The 27,601-nt window shown below is 49.1% G+C and overlaps 2 protein-coding genes across 7 annotated transcripts in view; one reads left to right on the plus strand and one right to left on the minus strand.

Moving 5' to 3' along the window:
- SLC25A26 (solute carrier family 25 member 26) overlaps nucleotides 1–5,205 on the plus strand; it is a 166,435-nt gene extending 161,230 nt beyond the window's left edge. For 3 of the 6 annotated variants that reach the window (XM_021069193.1, XM_021069194.1, XM_021069196.1), the window contains one exon: nucleotides 3,117–3,509. In XM_021069193.1, the coding sequence (XP_020924852.1) occupies nucleotides 3,117–3,188 (72 nt within the window). In that variant the 3' untranslated portion in view covers nucleotides 3,189–3,509. Of the gene's footprint in view, nucleotides 1–2,472; nucleotides 2,642–3,116 lie in introns of those variants that run through there. The other 3 variants (XR_002337625.1, XM_021069195.1, XM_003358494.5) reach the window with 3 other exon arrangements.
- The window catches only part of LRIG1 (leucine rich repeats and immunoglobulin like domains 1), a 118,395-nt gene continuing 95,090 nt past the window's right edge, over nucleotides 4,297–27,601 (minus strand). Inside the window, 10 exon segments of the mRNA XM_005669717.3 lie at nucleotides 4,297–5,971; nucleotides 6,082–6,369; nucleotides 6,973–7,122; nucleotides 7,733–7,858; nucleotides 8,397–8,816; nucleotides 9,397–9,678; nucleotides 11,047–11,367; nucleotides 15,445–15,608; nucleotides 19,709–19,780; nucleotides 20,542–20,613. Of these exon segments, the coding sequence (XP_005669774.2) occupies nucleotides 5,712–5,971; nucleotides 6,082–6,369; nucleotides 6,973–7,122; nucleotides 7,733–7,858; nucleotides 8,397–8,816; nucleotides 9,397–9,678; nucleotides 11,047–11,367; nucleotides 15,445–15,608; nucleotides 19,709–19,780; nucleotides 20,542–20,613 (2,155 nt within the window). The 3' untranslated portion in view covers nucleotides 4,297–5,711.

Genomic DNA, 27,601 nt, shown 5'->3' on the forward strand with positions numbered 1-27,601 from the left:
GGTTTACCAGAGAGGACTGACTGAGCCTGGGGGGCAGGGGGATCTCTCTCTGTCCTGAGTCAGTGATGCATGCCACACAAAGGTGGTGTGTGAAGTGGCTTTTAGGGTCATAAAGTCAGTTGCTGAGTGGTATTCTCATTTGTTTCTATATAGTTCTTATTAGAATCTCTGGCAACCATTGGTCAAACACATGCTCTTGACCTTGGCCGTGGAGTCAGTGTGGAGCTGCAGCCCATCTGCCTTTCCTGAGATAGTTGTGACAGCAGAAATGGCAGGATTGCCAGAACCATAGCCACCAAAAGCTTGTGGAGAAGGAATTACCTCACGGAGATGATTGAAACTAAATCTTCCTGCCCCAGGGGTGGTAATACTTGGTGTTAGCTAACTAGGCAGTGCCTGAATTACCCACAGAGGCCAGGTGTCATCAACATGCTGAGGGCCTATTCCTGTCCCCACTGTCACCCCTGAAAGGGTAATTTGGATTCTCACTTATCCTAAGTCTTGGGTTCTCGTTAGCAATCACCACGTGGTCCTTGGCAGAGTATTTCCAGCAGCTAACCACACTGTTCATTAGCTTCCTATTAACGTGATAAAAGACAGCCAATAATTTGACAAGAGAACTGTAATGAGAAGCCAGCAAACACTGCCCCCCCACCTCCAAACAGAAACAGCCGGTCCTAGGCCTCCCTGGCCTGGCCCAGCCATCCATCCCCCATGCAGAGCCCTTGCGACCCTGACACACTTGCCAGTTTATTCAGGTCACCTTGCCAGTCCGGGCTGCCCACCTGCGGAGGGCTGGTGCTGTCTTCAGCACAAATTAAAGTGGTGCTGCTTCGATCTCTTCTTGTTGGTTACCCGGGGGAGCACCACGTTCCGGCACAGATTTGGAAGCTGTGCCCTTGGGCCAGCTGGCTTCTCAGAAATAAAAATACCATACGCTCATCCAGTCCAACAGCCTGAAAACAGATGGGAAGCCGGCTTATCACGAGTTGCTCCCACCTCCTTTCTTCACCTCATCACCTGGCCTTTTGTTTTTCTTGCTTGTGCCCTCCCTGTCCCTACTGCTGTGCCCTGCATGGTGCCTGGCCCTCTGCTCAGGGCACGACCGTTTGTTCCTTTAGCCCTGGTGCGGTCCCTCCAGCACAGCCCTGCTCTGCTCCAGTCTTTGCCTCCGAGTCTGGTTGGGGTGCTCACTGAGCAAATTACTCTACTTTAAGGCTGTAATTATCTTAACAGACTCAATTGTCATCCAGCGAAACCATAAACTGCTTCCATCTGCCCCTCGCTTGGAGCAGCTGAGCTCATTAGCAGTGGAGCCTAACAAGGCATTGGCTGTAGAAGCAAGTCAGGGAGGCAGGGTGAGTTTTGTGGCAAATGTGCTCTTGCACAGCCGGGTTCCTACTATCCTCCCTTCCAGCATTTCTCTCTGTGGGGTAGAGGCAGGTAGATGAATCTCTTTTCTGAGCCAGAAGGCACAGTGGCCTCAGAGCAATAATTTAGGGGTTTTTGCTTTCACCAGCCACTTCGTGCAAAAACAATTTGCACAGCGTTGAGCTGAACAACTTTCTTCCTTACAAGTGTATTTTGGTCTTCTGTAGAATCTTCATGTAGACAAGAAATAGAGGTTCTTTTGTGTAGGACGTTACTTGATGATTTAAGTCCTTAATTAGCTAACTAAAATCTGGGCCCCCTGAAACTATTCTCAGGTCCATTTTCCTCAGAAGCGCAGAGTGCTCCCTGGGGGTGGGGGTCGGGGGGCACATTGGCCTTTCCCAGGAGGTACGCAGAAAGGAAGCATCCAGGCTACAGGGGATTCCTTCCTGGCCTGTTTCTTGGGAAGCCACCCATTCCCTTTAGCTTAGCATGAAGGTCTCCCCAGACCTTCAAGGCTACACAGAATCCTGTTGGCCTAACCCTCATCATTTTCAGTTTTCTTCCCTAGATTCCATCCCTCTTTTCTGTAGTAAATCCACATGTTCTGATTTTTTCATATTTTTCATTTTGTTCTCTGCTTACACAAGTACTCCTCTTGGTAAAACAGTTTCCATTATTACAGAAGTATAGGTAGGGAGGGTGTCCTGTCCTCCCAGCCTCCAGAGAACGTTGACACATCATGGCCATGTTTGTCCAACAAGCAGTCGTATTATATGTACAGCTTTGGGCTTTCTTTCAGAACCTATTTTGTGCACGTTCTGTGTTGGTCCCCAGGAATGACCTTATTCTTAAAGCTGTGTAGTCTCCCATGTATGTATAGCATACCCGAATTTATGTGACCAGAGAGCAGGTTCTTTGCAGTTTTTTTCTCTTACCAGCAATGCCACAATGACCATCTTTGAACAAATACCTGTGCACCACTGTGGGTTTTAAAGTTTGCCTCCCCAGTAACATTGTTCTTTTACTTTGCATTTCTTTGCATATTTCGCAAGTTGTAACTTGTTCTTTTACTTTGCATTTCTTTGCATATTTCGCAAGTTGTAACTTGATGGTGACTGGCCTTGTGTGGTGCATGAGGATCAGCCTGTAATGCGGCGCCCCCTCCCAGCTGGAGCCCATTGCCTTTCCTGTCCTTCAGGGAGGGAGAACCGAGAATCCCTGGAGACTCTATGCCCTTTGTGGCATCACGCCATGGGTCTCTGCCGGAGTGAGTCCCAGGGAGGAGCAGCACAGTTGTCCAGGAATCTCCCCAAAGAGCCGGGGCCCACCTCAGCTTCCTGGGGTGGGCGGAACCCTGCAGCCTTCGCTAGGATTCAGCCTTTTGACTCCTTTATTAAAAAGTTGATTTCATCTTCTCTCAAAGAAATGGTGTGAAAGACTTAACTATTGCGGGGACAGAGTTACTGCATCTCGACTAATTGCTGGACCTAAGTGTAGGTGCTCACAAGTAAGCTGTTTGGTATTTGGCTGATTCAGCCAGCAAACAGCTGGGCTCCAACTTCAGCAAGTGTATTTGGGAATGTAATTCAGTGCCACTCTGAAAGGAAAAACACACATTTTAAGTGCTGTGTGGGGTTTAATGAGCTGGTGTGTGGAGTTGAGCAAGCTGTGGGTGTTGGAATTTAACCTTTTTTATACACACAATTTGAAAAAAATCTTTCCTCCTGCCTTTTCCCCCCTAGATTATTTGCAGGTGTCTTACCCCGAATGGCAGCAATCAGTCTGGGAGGTTTCATCTTTCTTGGTGCTTATGACCGAACTCGCAGCTTTGTCTTGGAACTTGGCCGAGAAAGGCCGTGACTCAGAGACAGCCCCTTCTCTCAAGAATGGGTCCTGCTGTGAGAACCATCTCCCTTCCAGTGAGCAGCTGTTCGGCCATCGGAACAAAACACGGCGCGAAAACCCAGTTCTACTCAGATTTCGACACTGAGAATGCATCTTCCGTGCTACAGGCTGGTGGGAATGACGTCATTAGCCTCTTTGCCAGAGAGAGAAAATGATGTCCACAGCGGTACTTGGAACAATTTTCTCAGAACCCCTTAATAAATAAGTGTGGCAGCGCTGAGTCCAGGCCCTACAGAGCCCTCATTTGATCTGTATCTAATCTTTCGCTTCCTGCCACCTGACGGTGGCTGCAGCCAGAGGCAGAGATGGTTATAATTTTAAAAGAATGGGTAAAGGATGGAGACCTAGGGGGGAAAGTTGGGGATGTGGGTGGGTTTCTCCCCTGGGTTAATTCCAATTGCATAAGCTCACAGCCTAGTGTAAAAAGAATGAACTACAGGTGCACAGTAAGCTGCTGTTCTTAATTACCCTCAGATTTCACTCGTAAAAACACAATAGTGTTATTTCACAGGCAAGTGTGCAGCAAGCAGCCCATGTGGGGTGTGTGTGAGCAAGAAACCAGTCGTGGCGCAGGGACTAGGTGGGCCCAACAGGCGATGGACCCGCTGTCTCCACACCAGACCCACAGCAAGGGCTGGGACTGGCTTTGCCAATAGGGTGGTTTCATCATCCCAAATCAATCAGGTTTGTTGCTTGGAGTTTTAAGCTCAACCCTGATAAATCTAAGAGATGAAATGGGAAGGTCACCCCTTTGGAGCGCAACTAATAAGCTCCAGGTGTTAGAAAAAATTCAGAGAGAAATCTCAGGAATCCAGTGGTGGTGTCCTGTCTTCCCTGGAGCAACTGTATATAATTCTGCTTTGACTAAAATTTTTTTTTCATTTTTGGGAGCGAGCAGTGGGGGAAAAAGGTAATTAAAGGCAGAATGTCTGCTTTTATAAGGGAATCTCTGGAATTAAATGGGATGAAGCAATGCTGGTTAATGTAAGTATAAGAATACCCTGACCACACACCTAACATTTTATAAATGAACCTTTATTTATTAAAGACACTTCAATGCCACTTGTTAGACACTTCAATATTTTACATGTTTTTCAATGTACATTGTACCAAAATTTCTATAAATAAATAACTTTGTACATAAAAGTAATACTTCCTCTTTCACATTGCCTCTCAGAAGCAGCAAATTCACATATTTTGTGGAAGTAACATTTTAATTAGTTAACTGTTGAAAACAAAATTCTAAATGTGCTTGCTTACCTCTTGGAACAGTGATGACATCTGACAGTAAAACTGAACATACGTAACCGTTTTGTCAATACTCCTTCAGCTTTTTGACTAAAGGGAACTTTGCTTTCTGAGATTTTAAGGGCCTTTGTTTCAACTTAATTTTTCCTGAAATACACACTGGCACTCACAAGATGGTTAGCTACAGGTCTCAAAAAAGTGCAAATATACCCAGAACCCAGGTGAAAGGCTAAATCTCTTCGAGTCCAAACCCGGGTCCCTCTGTGCGAGGGAAGGATGCGGCTGGGCTTGCTCGCAATCCTCAGTAGAGACACCCTAGCCCTGAAATGTAGGGACTCAGTTGTTTTTCTCCCCCAAGGGCCAATGTAAGATTAATTATATTGGCAGAACTAACACATCACTATTGAAAAATCCACAGGTACCAACACCAGCAGCCTCTATCTTATTAAAAAGCCTCAAATGACAGGTGAGTGACAACTGACAAAACCACATTTGCTTTCACCACAGAAGGAAGAACGGCAGCACGTCACTGTTTGAACCAGTTGCTTGTGGTGGATTCACAACCCCTGGTTTTGCTTGTTACAGAGAGAACTTAAACCTACGAGAAGTCCTTCACGGCAAAGAAACACGACATCCGCACCTCGGCTCCATAGGAAGGTCGCCACAAGGTCATCCACACACGAGCCACCCGGACATGAAGTTCCTTCCAAAGCAAACAAAGTCTCCGGCAGAAAAACATCCCTTCTCTTTCACCCACCGAAAACTCTGCCCACAAGTGTGGTTTGTAGCCTCTAGGAACTCCATCCTCGCAGTAAGGCACCAGAACCACCCCCCTTCCAGAATTAAACAGCAACCTGGTATGAAAAATAACATTGTCAAAACTGTACGACTTTTTCTGTTAACCATGCACTAAAGATTAAAATAGCCTCTGTAAAAGATATATAATATATATGCCATCTCTGAAAAAACTCTTATGTACAAGGGTATCAAATACTTTTTTGCCTTTTGTACACAACAGCTTCTTGCATTTCTGTGCTTCAGCTGCAAGTCCTTCAAACTGCTGACACTCCCCATGGAAGTGAAAAAACTATGTACAAATCAGGGACGCTGGAAGCCGAGCCTCCCCGCTGCCTCTCCCACCTCTCCTTCCTGTATACGTGGACGCGAGCCGAGGTAGACAAAGCCTAGCTTTGCGGTGCAAACAGCAGCCGGGCGCTCTGGGTCCCAGGGAGCTGCCCCGTCAGGGGTGGGCACTCAGGGCTGGGGTCATGTGCTTGGGGGAGGTGTCCGTTAGAAAGAAGCAAGTGCTGGCCTTCACCAGGGACATCAGGAAGGCCCGAGGTGGCTTCTGTGAGCTCAGACTTGCCTGGAGCTAACGTGGAGGGAGGCTGGAGGTCCAAGGAGTCCAGCTCACACAACCGCGCCAAAGTCCAAGAGGAGGCCCCTGGAAGAAGAAAGGAGAGGCCAGATCAGACCCTCCCGCCAGGCCGTGTCCACATGCCGTGCTCTCCCCACCCGGCTGCTGACAACCCTTTGGAGCCCGTGCCAAGTTACCTTTCCCATCCAGAGGCGTCACTGGCTGCTGCTTCTGGGCCGTCAGCATTCTGTCGTGGTTACTGGGGTAGACAGATGCCCTGCAGCTGCTGCGGGACCCATCGGTGGGCCCGCTGCTCAGAGGCTGGGCAGCATTTTGGTGGTCCCTCTGGCTGGGCTCCTGGCTGCTTGGAGTCCCTGGCTGTGCGCTGTCTCTGGACACAGGCTGAGGATAGAAGACCTCTTCCTTGGAGTGACTATCCGTGTCAGTGCTGCCGTCACCGCACACCACCGCCGGGCTGCTGTGCTCTGTGGACAGGGCCGGAGGTGGTGAGAGCTATCCCCACGACGTCCCCGTCCCACGCCAAGAACAGGATGTTTTCCTCTACGGCTGTGAGGCCTGGGCCTTGCTTCAATCAGCTCTATAAAACCTCCCCCTGCCCCCTCCACGTAAGTAAGCAAGGCTCCAGCGAACACCAAGCCATTAATGAAGAACAGAGGGCTTCCATGTATAAACATTTCAGACTAATTTCTTACTCAAAGCATGAAGTCATACACTCTGATCACAAGGAAGAAAATTCCCATTTGCATGAGGTACCATGTAGTGTCAGGAGTCTTCAGGACAATGAGAAATTTAACCTCAGAATCGCCCTGGGGAAAAGGTATTTTGGGCCTTGCCTCTTATTTTATTTACAAAAACTCAGGCTCAGGCTTATCACAGCAGTTTTATTGATACATCCTATTCTGGAATTAAAAGAGAGCCAAACCAGAGCTTCCTGTTTATACACCAAATGCCAAATTCTGAGAGCCTGACGTCAGGCATGCCTCCACCCACTTTCATTAATGAGTCGGTCAAACCAAATTTTGATTTCAAGCACAATATATCCTTTCCCTGAAGGAAGCCTCTCATACCTGTCATCTTCTGTGGAGCAGGTGTGCCATCGACTTTCTCCACCATCTTCCATGGCTCCTTCGTGTACCCAACGCAGAGCTTGGGCTGCCTGCACGCAATGCCACGAGTCTCCACCTCTGGAAAGAGGCCTGCGTCTCTCGGACAGACACCTTTAATGAAGAACAGAGGGCTTCCATGTATAAACAGACCACCTTTAACAGACCACATGGTTAGAAACGCTCGCCTCAGTGCGTCACAGGAAGCCTTGGGAAATGGAAGGCAAGGCCCCCAGCTCAGGGACATTTTTTAGAAGGTTCCTTCCAGTAGTGGATTATTGGGCTAACCAAGAGGTCCAGCAAGGAGCCTTTCCTACTGCTGCCTCCCAGCTGGCGTGGGACTTGCAGCACTCAGAGCCATGGCGATGAGCAGTTCTCTGTAAACTTGCCCCAGATGTGGGCTCAGTCTCCCCCACCCTCGTGGGCACATCCCCCTCCTTAAGGACTAGACTGGTTTCAGGACCTTAAATATCCTTTGCAGCTCTAATTTCAGCAGTCCTACCTTCTCCAGATCAGGAGACACTAAGCTCAATATAGTGACTCCCTGGGATACAGGGATTTTAAAACCCTGCACAACTTGCATGGGCAAAGTCCATAAAACCCAACAGAAAGCCTAGAGTCATCCAGCATGCCAGGTCACCACTGTGCATGATGTGATGCCAAACACCTGCCCCAGGAGGGGCAGCTCCTGGGAACACAGCTGCATCAGGTGCTGAGGCCTTACCATTGCTCTCGATGTGCCCATTGGCCTGATGACCACCCTCAGTCCTGACCACAGTTTCCTGTCGGTCAGAAAGGGTCCCCTGAGAAGAGAGGTAGCTTGGAACATCTGGTGGCACGATGGTCTCATCTGCAAGGAGAAAGGAGAGTCAAACACTGAGATCCTTCATGGGGGCCAGGAAGGCAGACTCAGGTACCCCAGCAGCATCAAGGCTGCGGAGATGGCTGTGTGGAGTGTGTGCACTGGAGAAGCCCTCCCAGAAGCTGCTGGCCACGCTTAACACCCAGGTGTGAGACAGTGGGAGTCAGGTGTCTGAATCCACAAAAGACAGAGCAGTGACTATGAGGGGGACAGAAGAGAAGAAGGGCCCTATGATGTTCCTGCAGCAGCAGTCCACTGTGTGGCCACAGAGCATGTGCCAAGGGTGCCTCAGAAAACTGCAGAGTTCATACTGGACTTATATTTGACTAGACTTGCATCTAACGTGCAATCCCTGAAAGACAAAATGGTGTCACCAAGACCAAAGCCTCAGCTGTCCTGAGTGACTCCATGTCCCCAAAGGTTCTGGGGTTCTGGATACAATGAAATGCTCAAAAGAGCCTCTGGGCCCAGCCTCCTTCACTGGTGTCACTGCTCTTCTCCTTCCCTGCAAGTGACCTCCGCTGACCTGTGTTGGTGACACTGTACTCCTCGCTCTTCTTCCTGGTCTGGTAGATGATGCACACCCAGACCAGGGATGTCAGCACGATGCTACACACCACAGCGATGGTGAAGATGCCCACAGTGGTGCCGTCCTTCCTGCAGCCTGGAGTGGGCAGGATGCTCAGCTGGCTGTGGGCGCGTGCAGTGCCCAAGGCGTTGGACATCTCGCAGGTGTAGCGGCCCGCATCTTCCGCCACCACGTTCTGAACAACCAGCAGCTGGTTGCCAGGTGTGAAGTGGTGCCGTTCGGTGAGACTCAAGGGACGGCCCCCCTTGAGCCAGGTGATTCGGGGTGGAGGGCTTCCGGTCGCTTTGCACTGGAGAGCCACTGTTTCTCCCACAGATACCACACGGTCCTCCAAGGGCACAGCCAAGGACGGCGTTTCTGCAAGGGGTCAGGGGAGACTTTATGTTTTACTCTGTGGGCCTCAGTAGCTACAGATCTGCCTCATTTCCCGGATAAAGGACAGGCCAACGCATCAGTGAAAGGCTGTGTGAGGTTTTCAGAAGACCTTCTTCCACGGGGACCAAATCATTATTATTCTGGGGGTGGCTTAGCAGGGAGAGTGAACTAACCCTCCAGCCACAGAAACCCCTCTGATTCCCAAAGTGCCCTGTGACTGGCCAGAGTTTATCCTTGCCCTAGACCACACCCAGCCTGCCTGATCAGAGGGCAGCTTTTTTATGTAGAGTTTTATACCTAAACCTTTGGAAGGCTCTGCTCATTCGCTCACTTTTTTGCTTTTTTAATTAAAGAGATGGAACCACCTTTTTAAAATTATAGGCTGCTTGCTAAGGTTTTCTTAAAATAGAAATAGCCCCTACACTCACCTCCAGCTTCACACCACAGTCTGAGAACCTTGCCTCTTGGTACCATGACGTGGAAGAAAACTTCTCTCTCACATGTACACACACGCACATAGCCACACACACGTATATATACTTAGCACTATCAACAGTCGAACCTAAGACTGTCAGGGTGGCATTGGCAGAGATGGAGCCAGCTGAGTTCTGGGCGGTACAGCTATAAACTCCCATGTCATCAACTTTCACGTCAGTGATGAAAAACACGTCGTCGTCTGGCATGACATGCATGCGTCGCTCACGAGCTGCAGGGAAATCCGTGCCTCCGTCCTTCTGCCAGGCAATCTGGGGGTTAGGGTGGCCGGTGGCAGCACATTCAAGGCGGGCCATGGTGCCAGTCCGGATGGCAATATCATGGGGCATTTTGGTGAATGATGGCAACACTGCAGAACAGACAAATCCAGGGTCCAGCGGTTGGAAAGCTAGATGCAAAGGCTGGAAATATCCTCCGTCAAACTCACAGCCGCACCCCCCCCCGCCCCGCAAACCATGGTGTCAGCTCATCACACCGTGCCGCCCTTCGTGCCAGCATCTGCCCAGAACCACTGCTGCCCACTGTGGGTCAGAAGCAGAAGTTCCCAGGGGCTACCCAGCTTCTCCCAGGTCCCTCTGTGGCTATAGCCCCTCAAATGTAAGGCTTCCAGGAAACATTTCCCTGCTGTCCCTGAAGGAAATCAGTCTGTACAGGGAGACCCCATAAATGCCAGGGCCTGAAGCTTGCCTGCCTTAATCACCAGGAGTGAGACTGGGAAACAAAAATGTTTGCTCCTGCAAGACGCCAGGACAGAGGAAAGCAACAGAATGGCTCTTCCCTCTTGAGGAAAGCCCGTTTAGGAGAGGTGGTGTTGGAACTGTATTCCTGTATATGGGGGACTGAGAGCATTCTGCCAGCTTGTTTATCCCGAATACTCCCTGATACTCGTAAGCATCCAGCCAACTGTCGGATGGCACTCCAGTTCCCATTGAGATTGCTCTGGTGGGAATCTAACACTGCCCCAAGTTTCTGAGAAACAATGAGGACATGCTCATAGTAAGACAACCAGCCAAAGTGTGGTTTAAAAAAAAAAAAAGGAATTTTTGTGGTAAGAGCTTCCACAGCAGTTGAGCACTTTTTAATGACAGGTTCAATAATCAAGAGAATCCTAAGTTACTAGGATGAGGGGTTAACTTCTCAAGCTATTTACCTCTCTCCTTCTACCCTAAACTCACTACAAAATGAAAGCCCTGAAGCAAGCCATCTTGACAGACTCTAAAACTGGTGACTGAGTACAATCCTTGAAACACCTGCAGGCCATTCTTCCAGCAAGCAGGCACTCACACTTCCTTGCCCTCCTCAGCCTCTGGAGAGGCAGGTGCCCAGCTGTCCCACCCAGGTTGGCCTCTGGCCCCAAGGCCATGCTATCTCAAAGAAGAGCAGTTTTCCCAGCATCAGGGCATACTTGGAATCTGGATACCAGACATCCTGCATTACGGAGAATGAAAAAAAAAAAAAAAAATACAAGGCTTGGGCCTAAATGTCACTTGACATAGTCACTGGATTAAAAAAAAAAATCACCCCAAACAAAGAATCCACTGAAAATAACCCTGCCTGCCATCTACACCACTGGCTCTGGGCCCAAGCCAGGAAAGGGTGCAGTGGAACAGTGACACAGTGAAGCAGGTGTGTCTCCTGCCCAGCCACTGCCACATGATGGTAGAACAGTGTGGCTTCGGAGGAATGTGTCACCCCAATGAAAGACAGCACTTCCTACCGTTCACAGTGAGCCTGGCCTTGTGGGAGTAGGTAGAGCCAAAGTGGTTGGTGATGACACACTGGTAGCGGCCCTCATGCCCGAAAGTGACGCGGCGCAGGTGCAGGATGGTGGTGTACTCCATCACCTCCCCATCTTGGGCGCGGACGTGGGCGAAGTTCTCCATGTCCGCATTGGCCAGCACTTCGCTGTCCTTCTTCCAGGCAAACGTCATGGGGGAGCTGCTGCTGCTGGCAGCCGAGCAGGTGAAGCGGATGTCCCTGCCCACCACGGCTGTCGTCGTCTCTGGCTGGGTGATGATCTGTGGCTTGGGTAAGTCATCTGGGGGAGAAAAGAGCCATGCATAAGTCGCTCGGACTCTTTAGGACATAGGGACCAGCTGCTGTTCAAGTTGACAAGAAACTGAGACACTGTGCAGGGACCAGACCTTCCTGGGTCCTTGTGCCCCCTCAGCTCCACTAACACTATAAAGGACTTGCACCACAGCTGTCAGACCATATCCAGTTACAGATCCACGAGCACCTTCCTTGGTTACAACAAACACATCCGCCAGTACTCGGTTATCAAAGCAGTCTGCAGTTTCCACAAGAAGACTGGAGCTCGCTTCACTTGATTACTGTCATAAAAAACCCACTCACACAATTGGGAACCATTGTGATAGCAAGGGCCTCACCTACCAAAGCTGCATCCCCAGGGCTGCATTTGTTTGACACAATACAGTTTACTTTGCAAGAGAAGCCCAGGGCATGTGGTGAGAGCAATCAGCAATCAGGGATGAGGCAGGAACATCAGCTGGAAGCAACTAGAAGCTGTCCAGAAAATGACAAAGGAAGCTGGTAAAGATTCACCAGAGGGGCTTTAAAAAGATCTAACACATTCTTGAGGACAGAGAAGGCCACCTGCAAATGCAGGCCTATGTGTAGGCCCAGGGAAGACCTGAGAGGGTCCTGATTGCTTCTCTGTGACTGACCCTCATCAAAGATCAGTGCAAACTGATCAGCACACAACAGAGATGCTGGGCAAAGGATGGGAGACTGAAATCTCAAGTAATTTAAGGACTCTGTCCAGTCATTATTAGCAAGCCACATAGGGACTTCCATGGCTGTACAGAACAGATAATACAACATTTATCCAGAAAAGTCACCAAATAAATACACTGTAACAGTAAACAGAACAAACCCCAGGGAAGGACACAAGGAGGATGTGATTTCCAGACTTGCCACATTATTTTAAATACTCAATTTTCAACAACAACCACAAAAACAAAACATGCAAAGAAACAAGGAGAAAGCAGTCAATAGAAAATGTCCCTGAGGGAGTCCAAATCTTGTACCTACTAAATAAAGACTTTAAGTTGACTTTATAAATACATTCAAAGAACAAAAGGACACCAAGTCTAAAGGAAAGTATGGGACCATTTCCTTCCCCACCAATAAAGATCTAGAAATTGTACAACTGAGCCAAACGTAAACTTTGAGGTTTAAAAGTACAATAACTGACATGAAAAATTCACTAAAGGGGGCCATCAGCTGAAATGAGCTGGGAGGAAAGTCAGGGAAAGTGAGACAAGTCAGCTGAAGTTATCCAGTCTGATAAAGAATAAAGAAAGGGAGCAGAGCCACAGAAAGCTTGATGAGATAGCATCAAACGTAATAACACACACATAATGAGAGTCCAAGATGAAAGAAAAAGGAACAGGAGGAGTATTTGAAGAAATAATGGCCCCAAACTTTCCAAGTTTGAAGAATATTTTTCATCTACACATCCAAGAAGCTCAACAGAGTCCAAATGGAATAACTCAGAGATTCACACCCTGAAGCTTCACAGTCAAACTGTGTAAAACTAAAGACAATCTTAAAAGCAGTAAGAGAACAGCAACTGGTCACATACCAGGGATCTTTTATTAACAGCTGATTTCTCATCAGAAACCTTGGAGGTGAGAAGGTAATGGGAAATGTTCAAAGGCTCAAAACAGAGACTGTCAACTAAGAATCGTATAACCAGCAAAACTATCCTTTAAAACTGAAGGAGAAATTAAAATGTTCTCAGATTTAAAAGCAAAAACAAAAAAAAGCTGAGAGAATTTATTGCTACCAGACCTGCCCTACGAGAAATACTGAAAGGGGAGTTCCCATTGTGGCTCATCAGAAATGAATCTGACTAGCATCCATGAAGACACCGGTTTGATTCCTGGTCTCCCTCAGTGGGTTAAGCATCCGTCACTGCCGTGAGCTGTGGTATAGGTCGCAGACATGGCTCAGATCTAGCGTGGCTGTGGCTGTGGCACAGGCAAGCAGCTACAGCTCCAATTTGACCCCTAACCTGGGAACCTCTATATGCCGCAGGTGCGGCCCTAAAAAGACACAAACACAGACACACACACACACACACAAAAACCTAAAGGGAATCCTTATAGCTGAAACGAAAGGACACATCAGTAATGGAGTCATATAACACACAATCTTTTGTGACTGCCTTCTTTCACTTAGCATTGTATTTCAAGGTTCATCCATATTGTAACATAGATTCCGCTTTATAACCTAATAGTCCCTTGTATGCCTATACCACATTTTATTTTTTCATTCATCAACTGATGGGCATTTGGGTTATTTCCACTTTGGGCCCATATGAGTAAAGCTGCTGTGAAGATTCATGTACAAATTTTTATGTAAATTTTATGTGATTCTTTTGGGTATTTACCTGGGAATGAAATTGCTGAGTCGTATTGTAACTTTATGTGTAACTGAGATACTTCCAAACTGTTTTCCAAAGCGGCTATGCTAAGTTGCACCTACACCTGATGAGTAGAGGGTTCAGATTTCTCCCCATCCTCACCAACTCTTGTTGGTATCTGACTTTTTGATTCTAGCTATCTTAGTGGGTATGACGCAGTTTTATCTCTATTTTATAAGAAATGTGACTCCCATAGAGCTTGAAACTTTGAACTCCTACCAAGTGTTTTCATCATTCCTTTTAGTATTTGATGACCGTATTTTTTTGGAGGGGGGGTGCTGAGCAAAGGGGTGGAGGTGGATCTGAGAAATGCACCCTAACTGCTGCAGTCCAGAATATGCCAGGGCCATAGTGCAGAGTCTGGGTGCAGCCTGTCTCAAGTCCCGCCGTGGCTCCTATCCACAGGGAAATAATATGCGCTAGGGCAGGAAGGGGCAGAAAGCTCAGTTTCAGGGAACACTGTGACAACGGAACGGTCAGGGACCAGGAACCTGAGGAAAAATGGGTTGCACAGCTATTCTGTCCTTGACAAGGGGGGCCATGCCCACAGTTCCCAAGGGAAGGACAGTAAGGAAAGCTCACTTTGGAGGGCAGCTACCACATGATTAGTGTTTTTAAAGCTTCCTGCTGGACTGGATCAGGAGAAAGGAAGGCAAGCCTGCTCTGGGAAGTGGTGGAGATAGAGAAGGGGAAGATGGGAGGAGGGCACCAGTATCTGAACTTCAGGAGGCACACTGGCTAGAGCTGTGCCCAAAAAGCAGGGCAGAGAAGTGCACCACGGGGGGTCCATATCCTCAGGGTGCCCCAGCTTGGGAACTTCACAGCTGAGGCTCAGAGACGACCAGGAAGATGAAAGGCGGTAGGATGCACACCTGCCCAGCAGCTCCAGTCAGGCCTGGGAATGCCACTCTCGCTCCTGCTTTGAGCAGAAACCACCACCAACTTGAAATTCATCTCCTTCTTTGACTATGGGGTTGCCTCATTTCCACTTGAGTGTGGTGTGTGGTATGAGTACATGCCTGTGTGTGTTTTCAGCTATTCACTGTTTTCTGCACTCTTTGCAACCAAACTTGGATCCCAACCAGGCCTGGTCAAAAAGATGTGGCAAGACCTACATGCCAGCAATCACAAGGAAAATAGAATTTAAAGCTACAAGCACCCATTCCAGTGCATTGGAGATGCAGCAAGAGTGCAAGTCAAAATGAAGGAATTATTTTTACTATAGCAATCGTTCTCCCGAGACTTGTTCTTCCTGTATTTAACCTTTCATTCTTGGGGCTGGAAAGAAACACACATGAAAACCCCAGCCTCATATGCTGAGTAAATCCACAGCTCAATCCCAGGCACCAGCGAAACAACACAAGCATCTTCCTGTAACTGATTATTCCGCCGTGTAACTGAACCAGCTCATGCTCCCTCCTGATTAAATGCCTGCACTCCAAGAACCACATAACGAGGTGTCGGCACAGTAAATACTATGTGTGGTTTCAGTGGGAAATAAATTGCATCCAGCAGCTGATTGGTAACCATGGGTTGGGGTAGACTCCGATCTCAGCAATCACTCCTGTAATGAAGAGTTCCTCCTGGACTCCTTGCCCTTCACACTCACACTCACACACACACACACACACACACACACACGCAAAATCACAGAGACAATCTTACCACACACGAAACTCTCTGGTGGCACAGAGAAGATGCTCTGGCCCTTCAGTGACTCTGGGTGGGCACAGGTAGCCGTCACAAAGCCTTGCAGCATCCTGCCCAGCAGCCACGGGGGCAACCACTTCAGCTGGCAGTCGCACAGGAAGCTGTCGCTGCTGATGTGGCTGAAAGCAAAGCACAAAGGTGGTGTGAGGTGTGACTGCTGAGAAGGGATGTACCCCCCAGGGCCTGGAGTGGCCCATCGCCCCCAGGCAGCTCTGTCAGCAAGCTCCAAGGGAGATGGCTTTTTCTCCCAGCTGCTCTCTGGTGACCCAGAGTGATGTGCACAATCTACCTGGACGTTCCAGAAAATGCAGCCTTTAGTTCAGCTGGTTAGAGTTTGCATTGCTAACGGGCCTCCGGGTAATGGGAGGCTGACCTCACTGGTCTAAGGGCCACACTTCAAGTAGCAACAACCTGGAGCTCACCTATGTTCAAAAACAATCCCCCCGCGGGTGCTGTCTGCCAGCCTCTGACCATCCAACAGCTGAGGCGCGGGGAGGGGGGCACTACCTCCCCTCCACTTTTCCCACCCCTGAGAGGCCACATGGAGCGTGCAAACTCGGTCTGAGGCTCTGATCTAAATTCTGAAGGGCTCTCTTCCTACATGGCTGTTGAGTTTTGATGTGGCAGCGGCATGCGTCCTCGGGCCTGGGGTCAGCCTGGCCACCACCCCTGCCTGCTGGTGTCACTTTCTTCCACACCAGCGCTGCTTTGGAGGCCGCTCCCTAAATAGCGCCCCTTTAGTTCATTGCTGCTGCCCGGGGAGCATGAGAACGCACAACTTGGGTTTTGTGAGGTTCCAACCCAAACAGAGAATATTTTCTTTTTCATTTCTCGGCAACTGAGGATAAGCTTTTTCAACAGAAATCGGAATCACCATCTCAGCGGACATTCCTTCCCGAGGAGTCACTGGAAGATAAGTCAGCCGAGGAGCTGGGCTGCCTGTTCTTGGAAGACCTCAGGCTGGGGCGGAGGTCAGCCCGACATGAGGCCGGAGACGGAGGAGTTGGTGCCAGGGCCTTCCTGGACACAGTGACAAAAAGGGGGCGCTGGAAGCTTAGAAATTCCAAAAATACCACGTGCCCAGTGTTCCAGCAACAGCATGCTCTACTCTCCCCCCCCCCCCTACTGTTTTCCTCAGGCCCTTTTTTCTTATTTCATTCTAATGAGCAGAGAAGCTGTCAAACCAGTCAACAGCAAGGCAGGAACCCAAGGCTGGTGGAATCACGGAGATTCTGCTCTTCCCTCCCGTTCCTCACTGTTCCCCCGTGAGCTGGGCAACTTTTTTTTCTTTTCTTTTCTTCTTTGGCCATCCCATGGCACATGAAGTTCCTGGGTTAGGGATCAGATCCTGAGCCACAGCTGCAACCTATGCCAGATACCTAACCCCGTGCGGGCCTGGGAACTGAACCTGCATCCCAGTGCCCCAAAGACGCTGCCCCAATCCCATTATGCCACAGGGGGAACTCACGAGCTGGGCATCTTATTAACCTATTAAAATAATTTGAGGAAGTGCTCTTTCAAAGACTGAAATAACTGGGCTCAATGGGATGCTTGTCCATATTAGACCTTAGCATCAGCAGTAGGTTTTGTATTTTTATTCGCTGGGCAGGTAGGTCTGTGCTGAGAGCTTTCTGGAGGGCTATTCTGGGGAGGAGTTACTATCAGTGGTGGAAGGGCCCTCATACTAAGTGAAGAAATGGCACCTGGAGAGCTTCCTGGGCCGCGCTGAGGGGTGAGAGGGAAGGCTGCTGCCAGGCAGTGGACAACCCAGGTCAAGAGCAGCATGGGCCTCTCCCCCTCTTAAAGGCACCTCCAGCTTCCCATCAGGGGGGTGCCTGGGGTGCCCACCCTTCTGCAGGAAGGCCTTGGCTCTGCACATGAAAGTCTGTAGGGAGATGCTGGGCTGTCATGGGAGACTTCAGGCACTTATGTCGGCTCACAGACATACTTCATTTCAACCACAGGAATAACTGGAGCAAACAAACCTGACCAGTTTGTCCTTGAACCACAGGAATAACTGGAGCAAACAAACCTGACCAGTTTGTCCTTGATCCAAGAAGTGTACGGGAAGGGTTAAGCTTCATGTCACCCCTTCAGGGCGTTTGCTGGGTTGAGCTCCCCCAGGATGATCTCCTACCTCCTCCTCCAATGAAACCCTCCCTTGACAGGGTCCAGACCTCAGAAGACAGCAGGTCCTGGGGGAGGACAGAAGGCTGTCCCAGAGCGTGAGTTAGGCTTAACGGGACGGGGGTGGGGGGGAATGGAGGCACGGGGAGGACACCGACCTGCTCTCCACATAGTCCCTTCCAGGACCAAGCCTGGCCTGAAAGGATGGGGTCCAAGGGTGACCCCAGGACTCTCTGTGCAGCTTTCCGCCGCTCCTCCTTCTTCACCAACTCAAAGCGCAGCCATGTCTGCTGCTGACAGGCACGGCCGGGCCGGCTCCCACCTGCAGCCATCCCACACTCCCTGGCTGACACCATGCATTTCATTGATTCCAAGTGTGTTTCTAATCATCGTTTGTGGAAATTTACCCAGAGGATGACTAAGTGCACAGCACAACCTGCCTTGATCCGAAGGGGGAAGAAAGTGACCAAGGGGGATTAACCGTTTCTCCCATCTGAGGCCTGGGCCCAGGGCCAGCCCCAGCTGGGTACATGCGGCGACTGATGGGAAGCCCAGGGAGGGGCCAAGGCTGAGCCTCCAGAACCTTGTAGGGGCTGGGGGCAGGTGGTCTAAGCACCTGGAAGGATCCAGTTATTCCCAAGTAGGAAACTGCCCTAGGAAACCTGAGTTTTCAGGAGGCCAAAAGAAAAATCTCCCCCTGTCCTGCCCTTTTTCTCTTAAAATACCCTCTTCCTTTTAATCAGATCTTCTTTACTCCAACTTTGTACTTAGAAAGTTTCAAAAACAGAAACATGGAAAGAAATGCACAGTGCAGACCATGGACTCAGCACTTCCATTTTACAATGAAGGTTTTGTGAGTCTTCCTTTATCACGTACCCATCCACATATCCGTCTTTCCACGAACTCCCACTCTAAGACCATGACCCTTTCTGAGAAAGGGCAACAACTCTGCAGGCTCCCGTCTCACAGCACACTGCCCAGTCTGCCCACCTCCCCTCACCCATAGGAATGTCACCTCGTCTCTTCACGCTTTAGTTTCCAACTATGGGGACTGCACATCCCTACTTCTGCCTCTGCCCCCTCACCTTCGCCCAGGAGTGGCCTCAGGAACAAGGATGAGGTCAGGGAGCAAAGATGGCCACTGGCAGCAGTGGGGAGAACCCAAAGCCACACGTTGAGGGAACTAATAGTATAGCTAGGACTGAGGGCTGCAGAATCAGATTCACACACAGGAAAAAGAGAGGAACCCTGGGTATTGCTAACCTGAATTCTAGACGAGACTTGGACACAGGTAAGCTCTTCTAACCCTTGTCGCCCACGGGCCCACAGGGAAGGCCTGCAGTGGCAGCACTGCCACTTATGAGCTCCACGAGGGCCTTGGAAACAGACACGGCTTCACCAGCCCAAAGCACATGTGACCATCCCATAGAGGGCCCTGCCCTGCTCACAGCCCACCCAGCTCGATAAAGAAGCCCCTCTCGGAGTTCCCTTGTGGCGCAATGGGTTAAGGATGCAGCATTGTCACTGTTGTGGCGCAGGTTTGATCCCTGGCCTGGGAACTTCCACACACTACAGTCACGGCCAAAAAAAATAAAAAAAATAAAGAAGCCCATCTCAATACAAGCACCCCCAAATGATGAAAACCTGTCCTTTACATAATTCAAGAGATGACTATCTATTTTCTAGAAGAGAGTTTCTTTTCCATCATCTAGAAGAGTGGTTAGTCAACTACAGCCTGCAGGACCCACTGGCTGTTTTTGTAAATAAGAATTTATAGGCAGACAGCCACACCCATTTACTTATGTATTATTTATGGCTGCTTTCTGCTACAAGAGTCAAGTTGTCATGACAGAGGCCCTGTGGTCCACAATGCTGAAAATATTTACTGTGCCCCTATAAGAAAAAATGTACTGACCCCTGATCCAGAATAAGTCCCCATAGGACATTTTTTACAAAAAGACAATTTAACTTACACACAGTTATAAACAATCACAACCATCATATAAAATGAGGCATAACGCAATGAAGGTGCTTCTTACTCTGAAACCCTCTACTCATATGTTAATCATGCCATGGATTCCCAAACACTTACAGCTCTTTGAGATTCTTCATCTTCACGAAGGCATCAAACTGGACAGATCTGATTGCATTCTCGCCAAGGTTCCTGCAAAAGAACATTCTTTGGGCAAAGAAACTCCCAGGTATCCTTCAAGACAACCGCATGTTTGAGCCAAGACACTGGGGGGTTTTTCCTGACAGCCCTGGTATGGCCGATGTCCCAAGTCCACCGTAAGTAGCTATTATGTCACCTATGTTGATACAAGCACATGGAATAACTTGAAAACCAAGCCAGCCTTAAGGGCAGCAGCAAAGCTAAGTCCAGGCCTGCTCAACAAGTCGACAGGCAAAATTTCCCAAGAGAATTAAGGTTGTAGTGGATTCAACAACAAAATTCACTAAGAATCAAGTACCAGAGGCATCCGCCTTAGAGGGTGAGAATAGGAACATGGCAGGGCTGGCTCTAGGCTCCTCTGTCCAGGCTCTCAGAGCTGAACACATTGGAAGGAAAGCTCCCAGCTAAGCCCACCATGTCCCCAGCTGAGGTGCTCTGGGGGAGGCTGCAGCTGAGGCAGGATCAAGCATCCTGGTGGAAGGGTAAGGGGGCCCAGGGCCCGAGCAGTGCCTGGCAGTCGGGTAGCCGGGCATTTCTCTGAACACCAAGAGGCCATATGTCCATAACGGTCCCTGGCATAGGCAGGATGAAGGCCAAAGTTGAAGCTGACTTGTAATGAGAAGGAAGCAGCTGGCGTTTCCAAATAGCCTGTTTCTCGGTTTACAAAGATGCGATTAAATTGCGAGCAGACTTCCCCCGGCAGCCGCGTCTGGCAGGCCTGCGGGTCAGGGAAGGTCTGGCAAGATACTCACAGGTGCTCCAGGCCTTCCAGCCCCGAGAATGCTCTCTTAGCCACAGACTTGATCTTATTTCCAAACAGAGTTCTGCAGTTTCCAAACATCCAGAAATGGGGGGTCAGGGAGATGGGGGTGGGAAAGGGGGGGACAACAAGGGAGAGGGGGAGATAGAGAACACACAATTAGGGTGGTGCCATCTGATAATTCTGTCCAGGGAGGCAGGTGGAAATCTGACCTGCGCTGAGATTATGCGTCTGAAGTATGTGGGCCCTCCCCCTTCTGAAATGAAATACCTTTATCTTTATTAGAATTTAACAGTGATGACAGGTAGGAATTGCATGCACTGTCTCGCCAAAAGGCCCCTTGCGGTGCTAAATGGAAATCACCTTGTTCGGCCTGGGCTGCCTCTCTGCAAGGACCACCCACAGGTGGGGTAGGGGTGGGGGTGTAGCCACAGCCTCGTGTCGGGGGAGGAGGCTGAGCTCTGCTCCAGCGAGAGGAAGCAGAGTCAGAGAAGCAATGAAAACTCATGCAACTAAAAACTACCAGCCACTTCTGAAAACGGCACCCTGAAGATAAAGGTGCCCAAAGGAGGCAAGAAGTCAGGACAAAGGGCATCCAGGGAGATGGCTGCCTGGCTCTTTGCTGCAGTCAGGACGCAGGCACAGCGAGCTGTACCCCTGCTAAGAGAAGGCCCCTCAGCTCTTTAGCAAAAGTCCGGATTTTAAATGATGCCAGTGCCCCAGGTTCACTAAATCCAACCTAGACTGGTCCTCAAAGGTCAGCCCCCAACGGTATCTAATGCCTGTGCCCAGACTGCCTTCCCACGAGGAGGGGGCCCTGCTTCCAGTAATTGCCAATCACAGCAGTGACGGTCAGGAGTTTTTGCAGAAACCGGATTTCCCATCTTGGCTCAGTGGTAACAAACCCAACAGTGGTAATGTCGTGGGTTTGATCCCTGGCCTCACTCTGTGGCTTAAAGATCCAGTGTAGCCATGAGCTGTGGTGTAGGTCGCAGACTTGGCTTGGATCTCACGTTGCTGTGGCTATGGCACAGGCCAGCGGCTGTAGCTCCCATTCAACCCCTAGACTAGCAACCTCCATATGCCACAGGTATGGCCCCAAAAAGACAAAAAAAAAAAAAGTTTTTGCAGAAACCAAAGTCTGGCCCCCACAATCCACATGGGAGAAACAAAGGCCTCTTCACAGCTGTGTCATCCAAAGGGCTGGATGTGGGGAAGGGGGGATAGGTATCAAGGTTCCAGCTTTCCCTTCTTGTTATCAGAGGCTCAGCTGAGAGACCCCCAAGGTGTTCCATCTAACTGCAGCCAGCACGGGAAACTCTGCCAGCCAATGCCTAAGGTAATGCTGACAAGGACAGGGCTCTCTGACTGTGGTCACCACCAGGATTCTCCAAAGGGCAGGTTAAGAAAGACGGGGGCTGCTGGGAGCCGGCTCCTGAAAGTCTCAGAGCTGCAGGGCTAGGATGGGGCACCAAGTGCAGGTGGTCAGGACAGACAGCCTTAGAAAAAGGCAAGTGGGCTCAGCCCCTCACTAGGACAGGGAATGCCATGCCGAGATCCCTCTATGAAAAAATGGAATGATCTCAACTTTCAGGAGGGTCAGCTCTACCTTGAGACTTGGGTTAACATGGGGACCCAAAATAAAGGAATCCAAACTGGAAAGGAAGAACTAAAACTGTCACTGTTTGCAGATGACATGACACTATACCTAGAAAATCTTAAAGACATTACCAGAAAACTGTTAGAACTCATCAATGAATTTGGTAAAGTTGCAGGATAGAAAATTATTAATCCATAGAAATTGACTGCATTTCTATCTACTAACAATGAAAGATCAGAAAGAGAAATTAGGGAAACAATCCCATTTACCATCACATCAAAAAGAATAAAATACCTAGGAATAAACCTACCTAAAGAGACAAAAGACCTATACTCTGAAAACTATAAGATGATGATGAAAGATACCCAAGATGACACAAGTAGATGGAAAGATATCATGCTCATGGATTAGAAAAATCAGTATTATCAAAATGACTATACTACCAAAGGCAATCTACAGATTCAATGTAATCCCTTTTAAATTACCAATGGCATTTTTCACAAAAGTAGAAAAAAATATTTTGAAGTTTGTTTGGAAGCACAAAAGACATAGAATAGCCAAAGCCACCCTGAGAAAAAAAAATGGAGCTGGAGGAATCAGACTCCCTGACTACAGACTATACTACAAAGCTACAGTCATCAAAACAGTATGGTACTGGTACAAAGACAAAAATATACATCAGTGGAACACGATAGAAAGCCCAGAATTAAACCCACAAACTTATGGTCAACTAATCTACGACAAGGGAGGTGAGAATATACGATACAGAAAAAAACAGTCCCTTCAATAAGTGGTGCTGGGAAAACTGGACAGCTACATGTAAAAGAAATTACAACACTTCCTAACACCATACACAAAAATAAACTCAAAATGGATTAAAGACCTAAACATAACAGCAGATACTGTAAAACACTTGGAGGAAAACATAGGCCAAACACTCTCTGACATAAACCTCAGCAGTATCTTCTCAGATATACCTCCTAGAGTAATGACAACAAAAACAAAAACAAACAAATGGGACCTATTTGTTTTTGCACAGCAAAGGAAACCCTAAACAAAACGAGAAGACAACCCACAAAATGGGAGAAAAGCTTTGCAAATGAAGTGACTGATAAGGGATTCATCTCCAAAATATATATAAACACCTTCTTCAGCTCAGTACCAAAAAAAAAAAAAAAAAAAAAAAAAAAAACCACCAAAAAATGGGCAGAAGATCTAAACAGACAATTCTCCAAAGACTTATAGATGGCCAAAAAATACAAGAAAAGATATTCAACATCACTAATTATTAGAGAAATGCAAATTAAAGCTACTATAAGGTACTACCTTACACCAGCAGAATGGCCAACATCAAAAAATCTACAAACAATAAATACTGGAGAGGGTGTGCAGAAAAGGGAACCCTCTTGCACTATTGGTGGGAATGTATATTGGTGCAACCACTATGGAAAAGAGTATGGAGATTCCTCAAAAAACTAAAAATGCAATTACCATTTGATCCAGCAATCCCACTCCTGGGCATCTATCCAGAGAAAACCATGAATCGAAAAGATACATGCACTCCGTGTTCATGGCAGCACTATATACAATAGCCAACACATGGAAACAACCTAAATGCCCATCAACAGAGGAGTGGATAAAGAAGACGTGGTACATATACACCATGGAACATTACTCAGCCATTAAAAGTAAATAGATAATGGCATTTGCAGCAACATGGATGGACCTAGAAATTATCATACTAAGTGAAATTAGACAATAAGACACCAATGTCATATGCTATCACTTATATGTGGAATCTAAAAAAGGGTTACAATGAACTTCTTTGCAGAAAAGAAACTGACTCAGACTTTGAAAAACTTATGGTTTCCAAAGGAGACCTGTTGGAAGGGGAGGGATGGGCTGGGGGTTTGGGATGGACATGTAAAATTGGTTGTTATCATGGTTGCACAACTATAAACATAATAAAATTCACTGAGTAAAAAACAAACAAACATGGGGACTCACAAAGGAAACCAGAAAGCATCAACCTCTCGCCCCAAAGAGGAAAGAAACATGAGCCCTGAAGAAAACCAAAGATGGCAGGGCAGCCTGGCAATGTTCACCACCTGTGCCCCGAGCTCCTGCCTAACTGCAAAGGGCTCCTGGGGCCATGGAGGCCAGTACCAGGAGGCTGCTTCCAGGAAGACAGGACCACATGGAGAGGACACAGACCACGCCAGGTGACAAAGGAGGCAGCTGGACCACAGGGCTGCCCCACCCCCTGAGTCAGGATAGACTCCTTGTTCCTGGGTCCTCAGCTGAAGCAGTCCCATCAGGAACTCTGAGCTCTGCCCTTGACCACACCAGCTCTGTCACCAGCCTCCAGAGGGTAGAGGAGCACAAAGGCCAAAGACCCCTTTGCCTGTTCCTTCCCTCAGAGATAGTCAGCATGGACATGGAAATAATCTCATCCTGAAAGAGTTTCCACAACTGCTGTTGGTCTAAAGCTTTTATTCTAAAACAAAAAACCCCAATACCTGGAAGCCCAGTGGCCGTGCTAACTGGGTTCCCTCACCAGAGCAGCCAGCCCCAGCCCATGGGCACCGGAGCCTGGCACTTCTGAGAGCGCTGTCAACCTCTCACTTACTCAGATCCCCCCGGGCCAAGTCAGTGTGGGCTCCAGATCCTAGTAAAACGTACTGAATTGTTTAGTGAAATCTTCCGTCAAGGAGATCCAGGAAAAATGCTGTGCTTTATTTCACCCGTTAAATATTAGTCACGTTGACCTCTTTTACAACACGGGGCAGGCTGTTACTTCTAATGGTGATAACAGCAATAAAACAAATTCTCAAATTCTCAATTATGCAGGAGGCGAATTGTCCTGTTGGTGGATTAAAATAGGTCCTCACATTCCCCCAGCAGAGGTCTGAGGGTGGGGGCTGAGGCTCGGCTAACAGCCGCTGTGTAGGGAGAGGGGAGCTAGGCCTGGGGGCCAGGAGGAGGCCACTCTGTCCCACGTGCTAGTGGGCACCTGATCATGGGCTCCCAGAGAAGGGACAGCGGGCCCACAATTCTCCACACCACTGACTTGGAGCAGGCAGCAGCTATGGGAATCAGCCTATCACACTTTCTCCCTCATCCCAAACCGACCCAGCCAAGGGCCTTCCAGGCAGCCTTCACCCCTGAAGACTGCAGGTCACAGGCCACCACTGTGACATTCAGCCCCCGCCCCCGGGAACGCCACAGAGAGCTGGAACCATGGCGAGGCACCTGCATCCAGTTGTGCACACAAGTGACTGAATGCACCTCTGCAGCTCACTTGTGCCCCAGAAATCCTCCCTTCCCTCGTACACACTATGATGCTCTGTGGGCCCCCAGCAGGTGTCCCATAAACATTCTAGAAGGGGGCCAGGTGGGTGGGTGAGAGTACTAACACCTCGCCAGGAAGCCCCAGGATGAAGAACCATATACATTGGGTGGAAGGGTGAGGGCAGAACAGGCTGCTTGGCTCAGGTGTTCCTTTCCTGGAAAACGTTTTACTTCTGGTCTGGCCTCGAGCAGGGCAGGGAGGACCCTAGGTCCTCAACCAAGTGAACACAGGCCAGGGAGCCAGCCCACTTTCTCGTCGGAGGGAGACCCCTGGCCTCTAGCCCGCAGGTGCTTCCATGGCCGTGCCACCCAGGTCCAGGGGACTCCAAGCTGCAGCAGCCCACGGCATGGCCTGGCAGCTTCTGAAGAGGGGGAACAGACCCCCACATCTAGAGGGGCCAAGAGACTTGCCAGCGGGCCACTCAAACGGGGCAACGCAGTTTGACAGTCATGCTGCAGGGCGTCCAGGCAGTGCCCTGCAGAGACTAGAGCATGAGCGGCACCTCTTCCCTTTACTCTGGGCTATGTACGACATGGGCCGGTTCATGCAAAACCAGAAGCCCAGTGCCTTGCAGGGCCAGCCACTTCACAGGTGCGAAGAGCCTCCAGATGCTGCTCACAGTGGTTTTGGTCACATGCAGCAACTTGATATGGGATCAGTTCCAGACCAGGGACTGAGCTTGGGCTACAGTGGTGAAAGTGCTGAGTCCTAACCCCTAGACCACCAGGGAACTCCCAGCACACGGTGGTTTTAACTGGAGATATTCACTAGCTTTGAGGGAAAGCATCTGCCTTCCTTTATTGCTTTTAATGTGGCAACTTCATACACCATCATAGACACAGAAGAGTGTCATTAGCCCCACATGCCCGTCACACAGCTAGTCATCATCCTTGTGCCAATCCTGTTTCATTTCTGCCCACTTCTCATTCCCACCCCAGCTGGACCACTGGGAATGTGCAACCTATCATGTTCTTTTTATCCAAAAAAGGGTTGTTTCTTTTGCAAAATAATCATAATGCCATTTCACCTAAGTGACTGCATATATTTAATCATGTTAAGTGTTGTTACTGTCCCAATTTCACAACTGTGTGTATCTCTCTGTTTTTTGGAAACACATACAAGAGCCCCCAGACCCCAGATCCTGACAAGTGGGGCTCGGCAGAAGGACACTGGACACTTAGAGGTCAGGGTCACCCCATGCTTCCACAGAGCCCGTATCAAGCAGCTCAGCACAAGTGAGGGACACAGACGCCCATGCTGACTTCTGGGATTTTACACAGGAGAAAATGATGGGGACAGACAGCAAGCAACCGGGAAGGAGGCTCCAGGCTATAGACTGTAGGATCTGGTTTATGCAAAACCAGAAGCCCCATTGCCCTCAAGAGTTGCTGCCCCTTACCTGGCAATAAAGAGCCTCCTGGAAGCTAAGACGCCCAAGAAACGGCTCCGGATTCCACAGCAGGGACACGCCCCACACAGGACCCCACCCTGACCCCCCTCAGTTACACTGAAGCCAGGCAAGGTGCTGAAGAGTGAGGCTTGTGCTCAACAGCTGCTCAGGTGCCCACTGTCTGTGCCCCCAGCCGCCACATCAGATCGTGGAGCTCCTGTGGTCAATGACAGTCCTCTGTCCCACCTCGCTGTGCTGTCCTGCCTCTTCCCAAGCTTGCTGGGTAAAGGGCTCAGGAGGTGGAGAAAGAAGCATTTTCTCAGGGGAGAAAAAGAAGGCTGACAGGTATGTGTGACCCACTATCAGAACACAGGATGCTCCAGAAGAGACAGGAGGCTCAGGGATCCAAAATCGCTTACGCTCACTCAGAAGCCCCAGAGCATCAAAGGTGTGAAAAACCCCACTTTTCAAAACAAATTGGAAACCTTTATAGTATGGCAAGACCCTCCCATCAGAGGCTTTTCTGGAGCTTCGCCCTCCGCTGCTGCTTTCAAAATATTTACTTTATACGCGTGCTCTCCCTGGCTTGCCATCACTAAGACAGGCTGGGGAACACGGAGCAGTGACCATTTTGTGTCTTGTCCTCATACAAACCCTCCCTCGAGTGGCTAGTAAACACTAACAACACCTCCCACCCCAACTCCTGCATG

This window comes from Sus scrofa, chromosome 13 (assembly GCF_000003025.6).
Source record: "Sus scrofa isolate TJ Tabasco breed Duroc chromosome 13, Sscrofa11.1, whole genome shotgun sequence".
In the NCBI taxonomy this organism is placed as follows: domain Eukaryota; kingdom Metazoa; phylum Chordata; class Mammalia; order Artiodactyla; family Suidae; genus Sus; species Sus scrofa.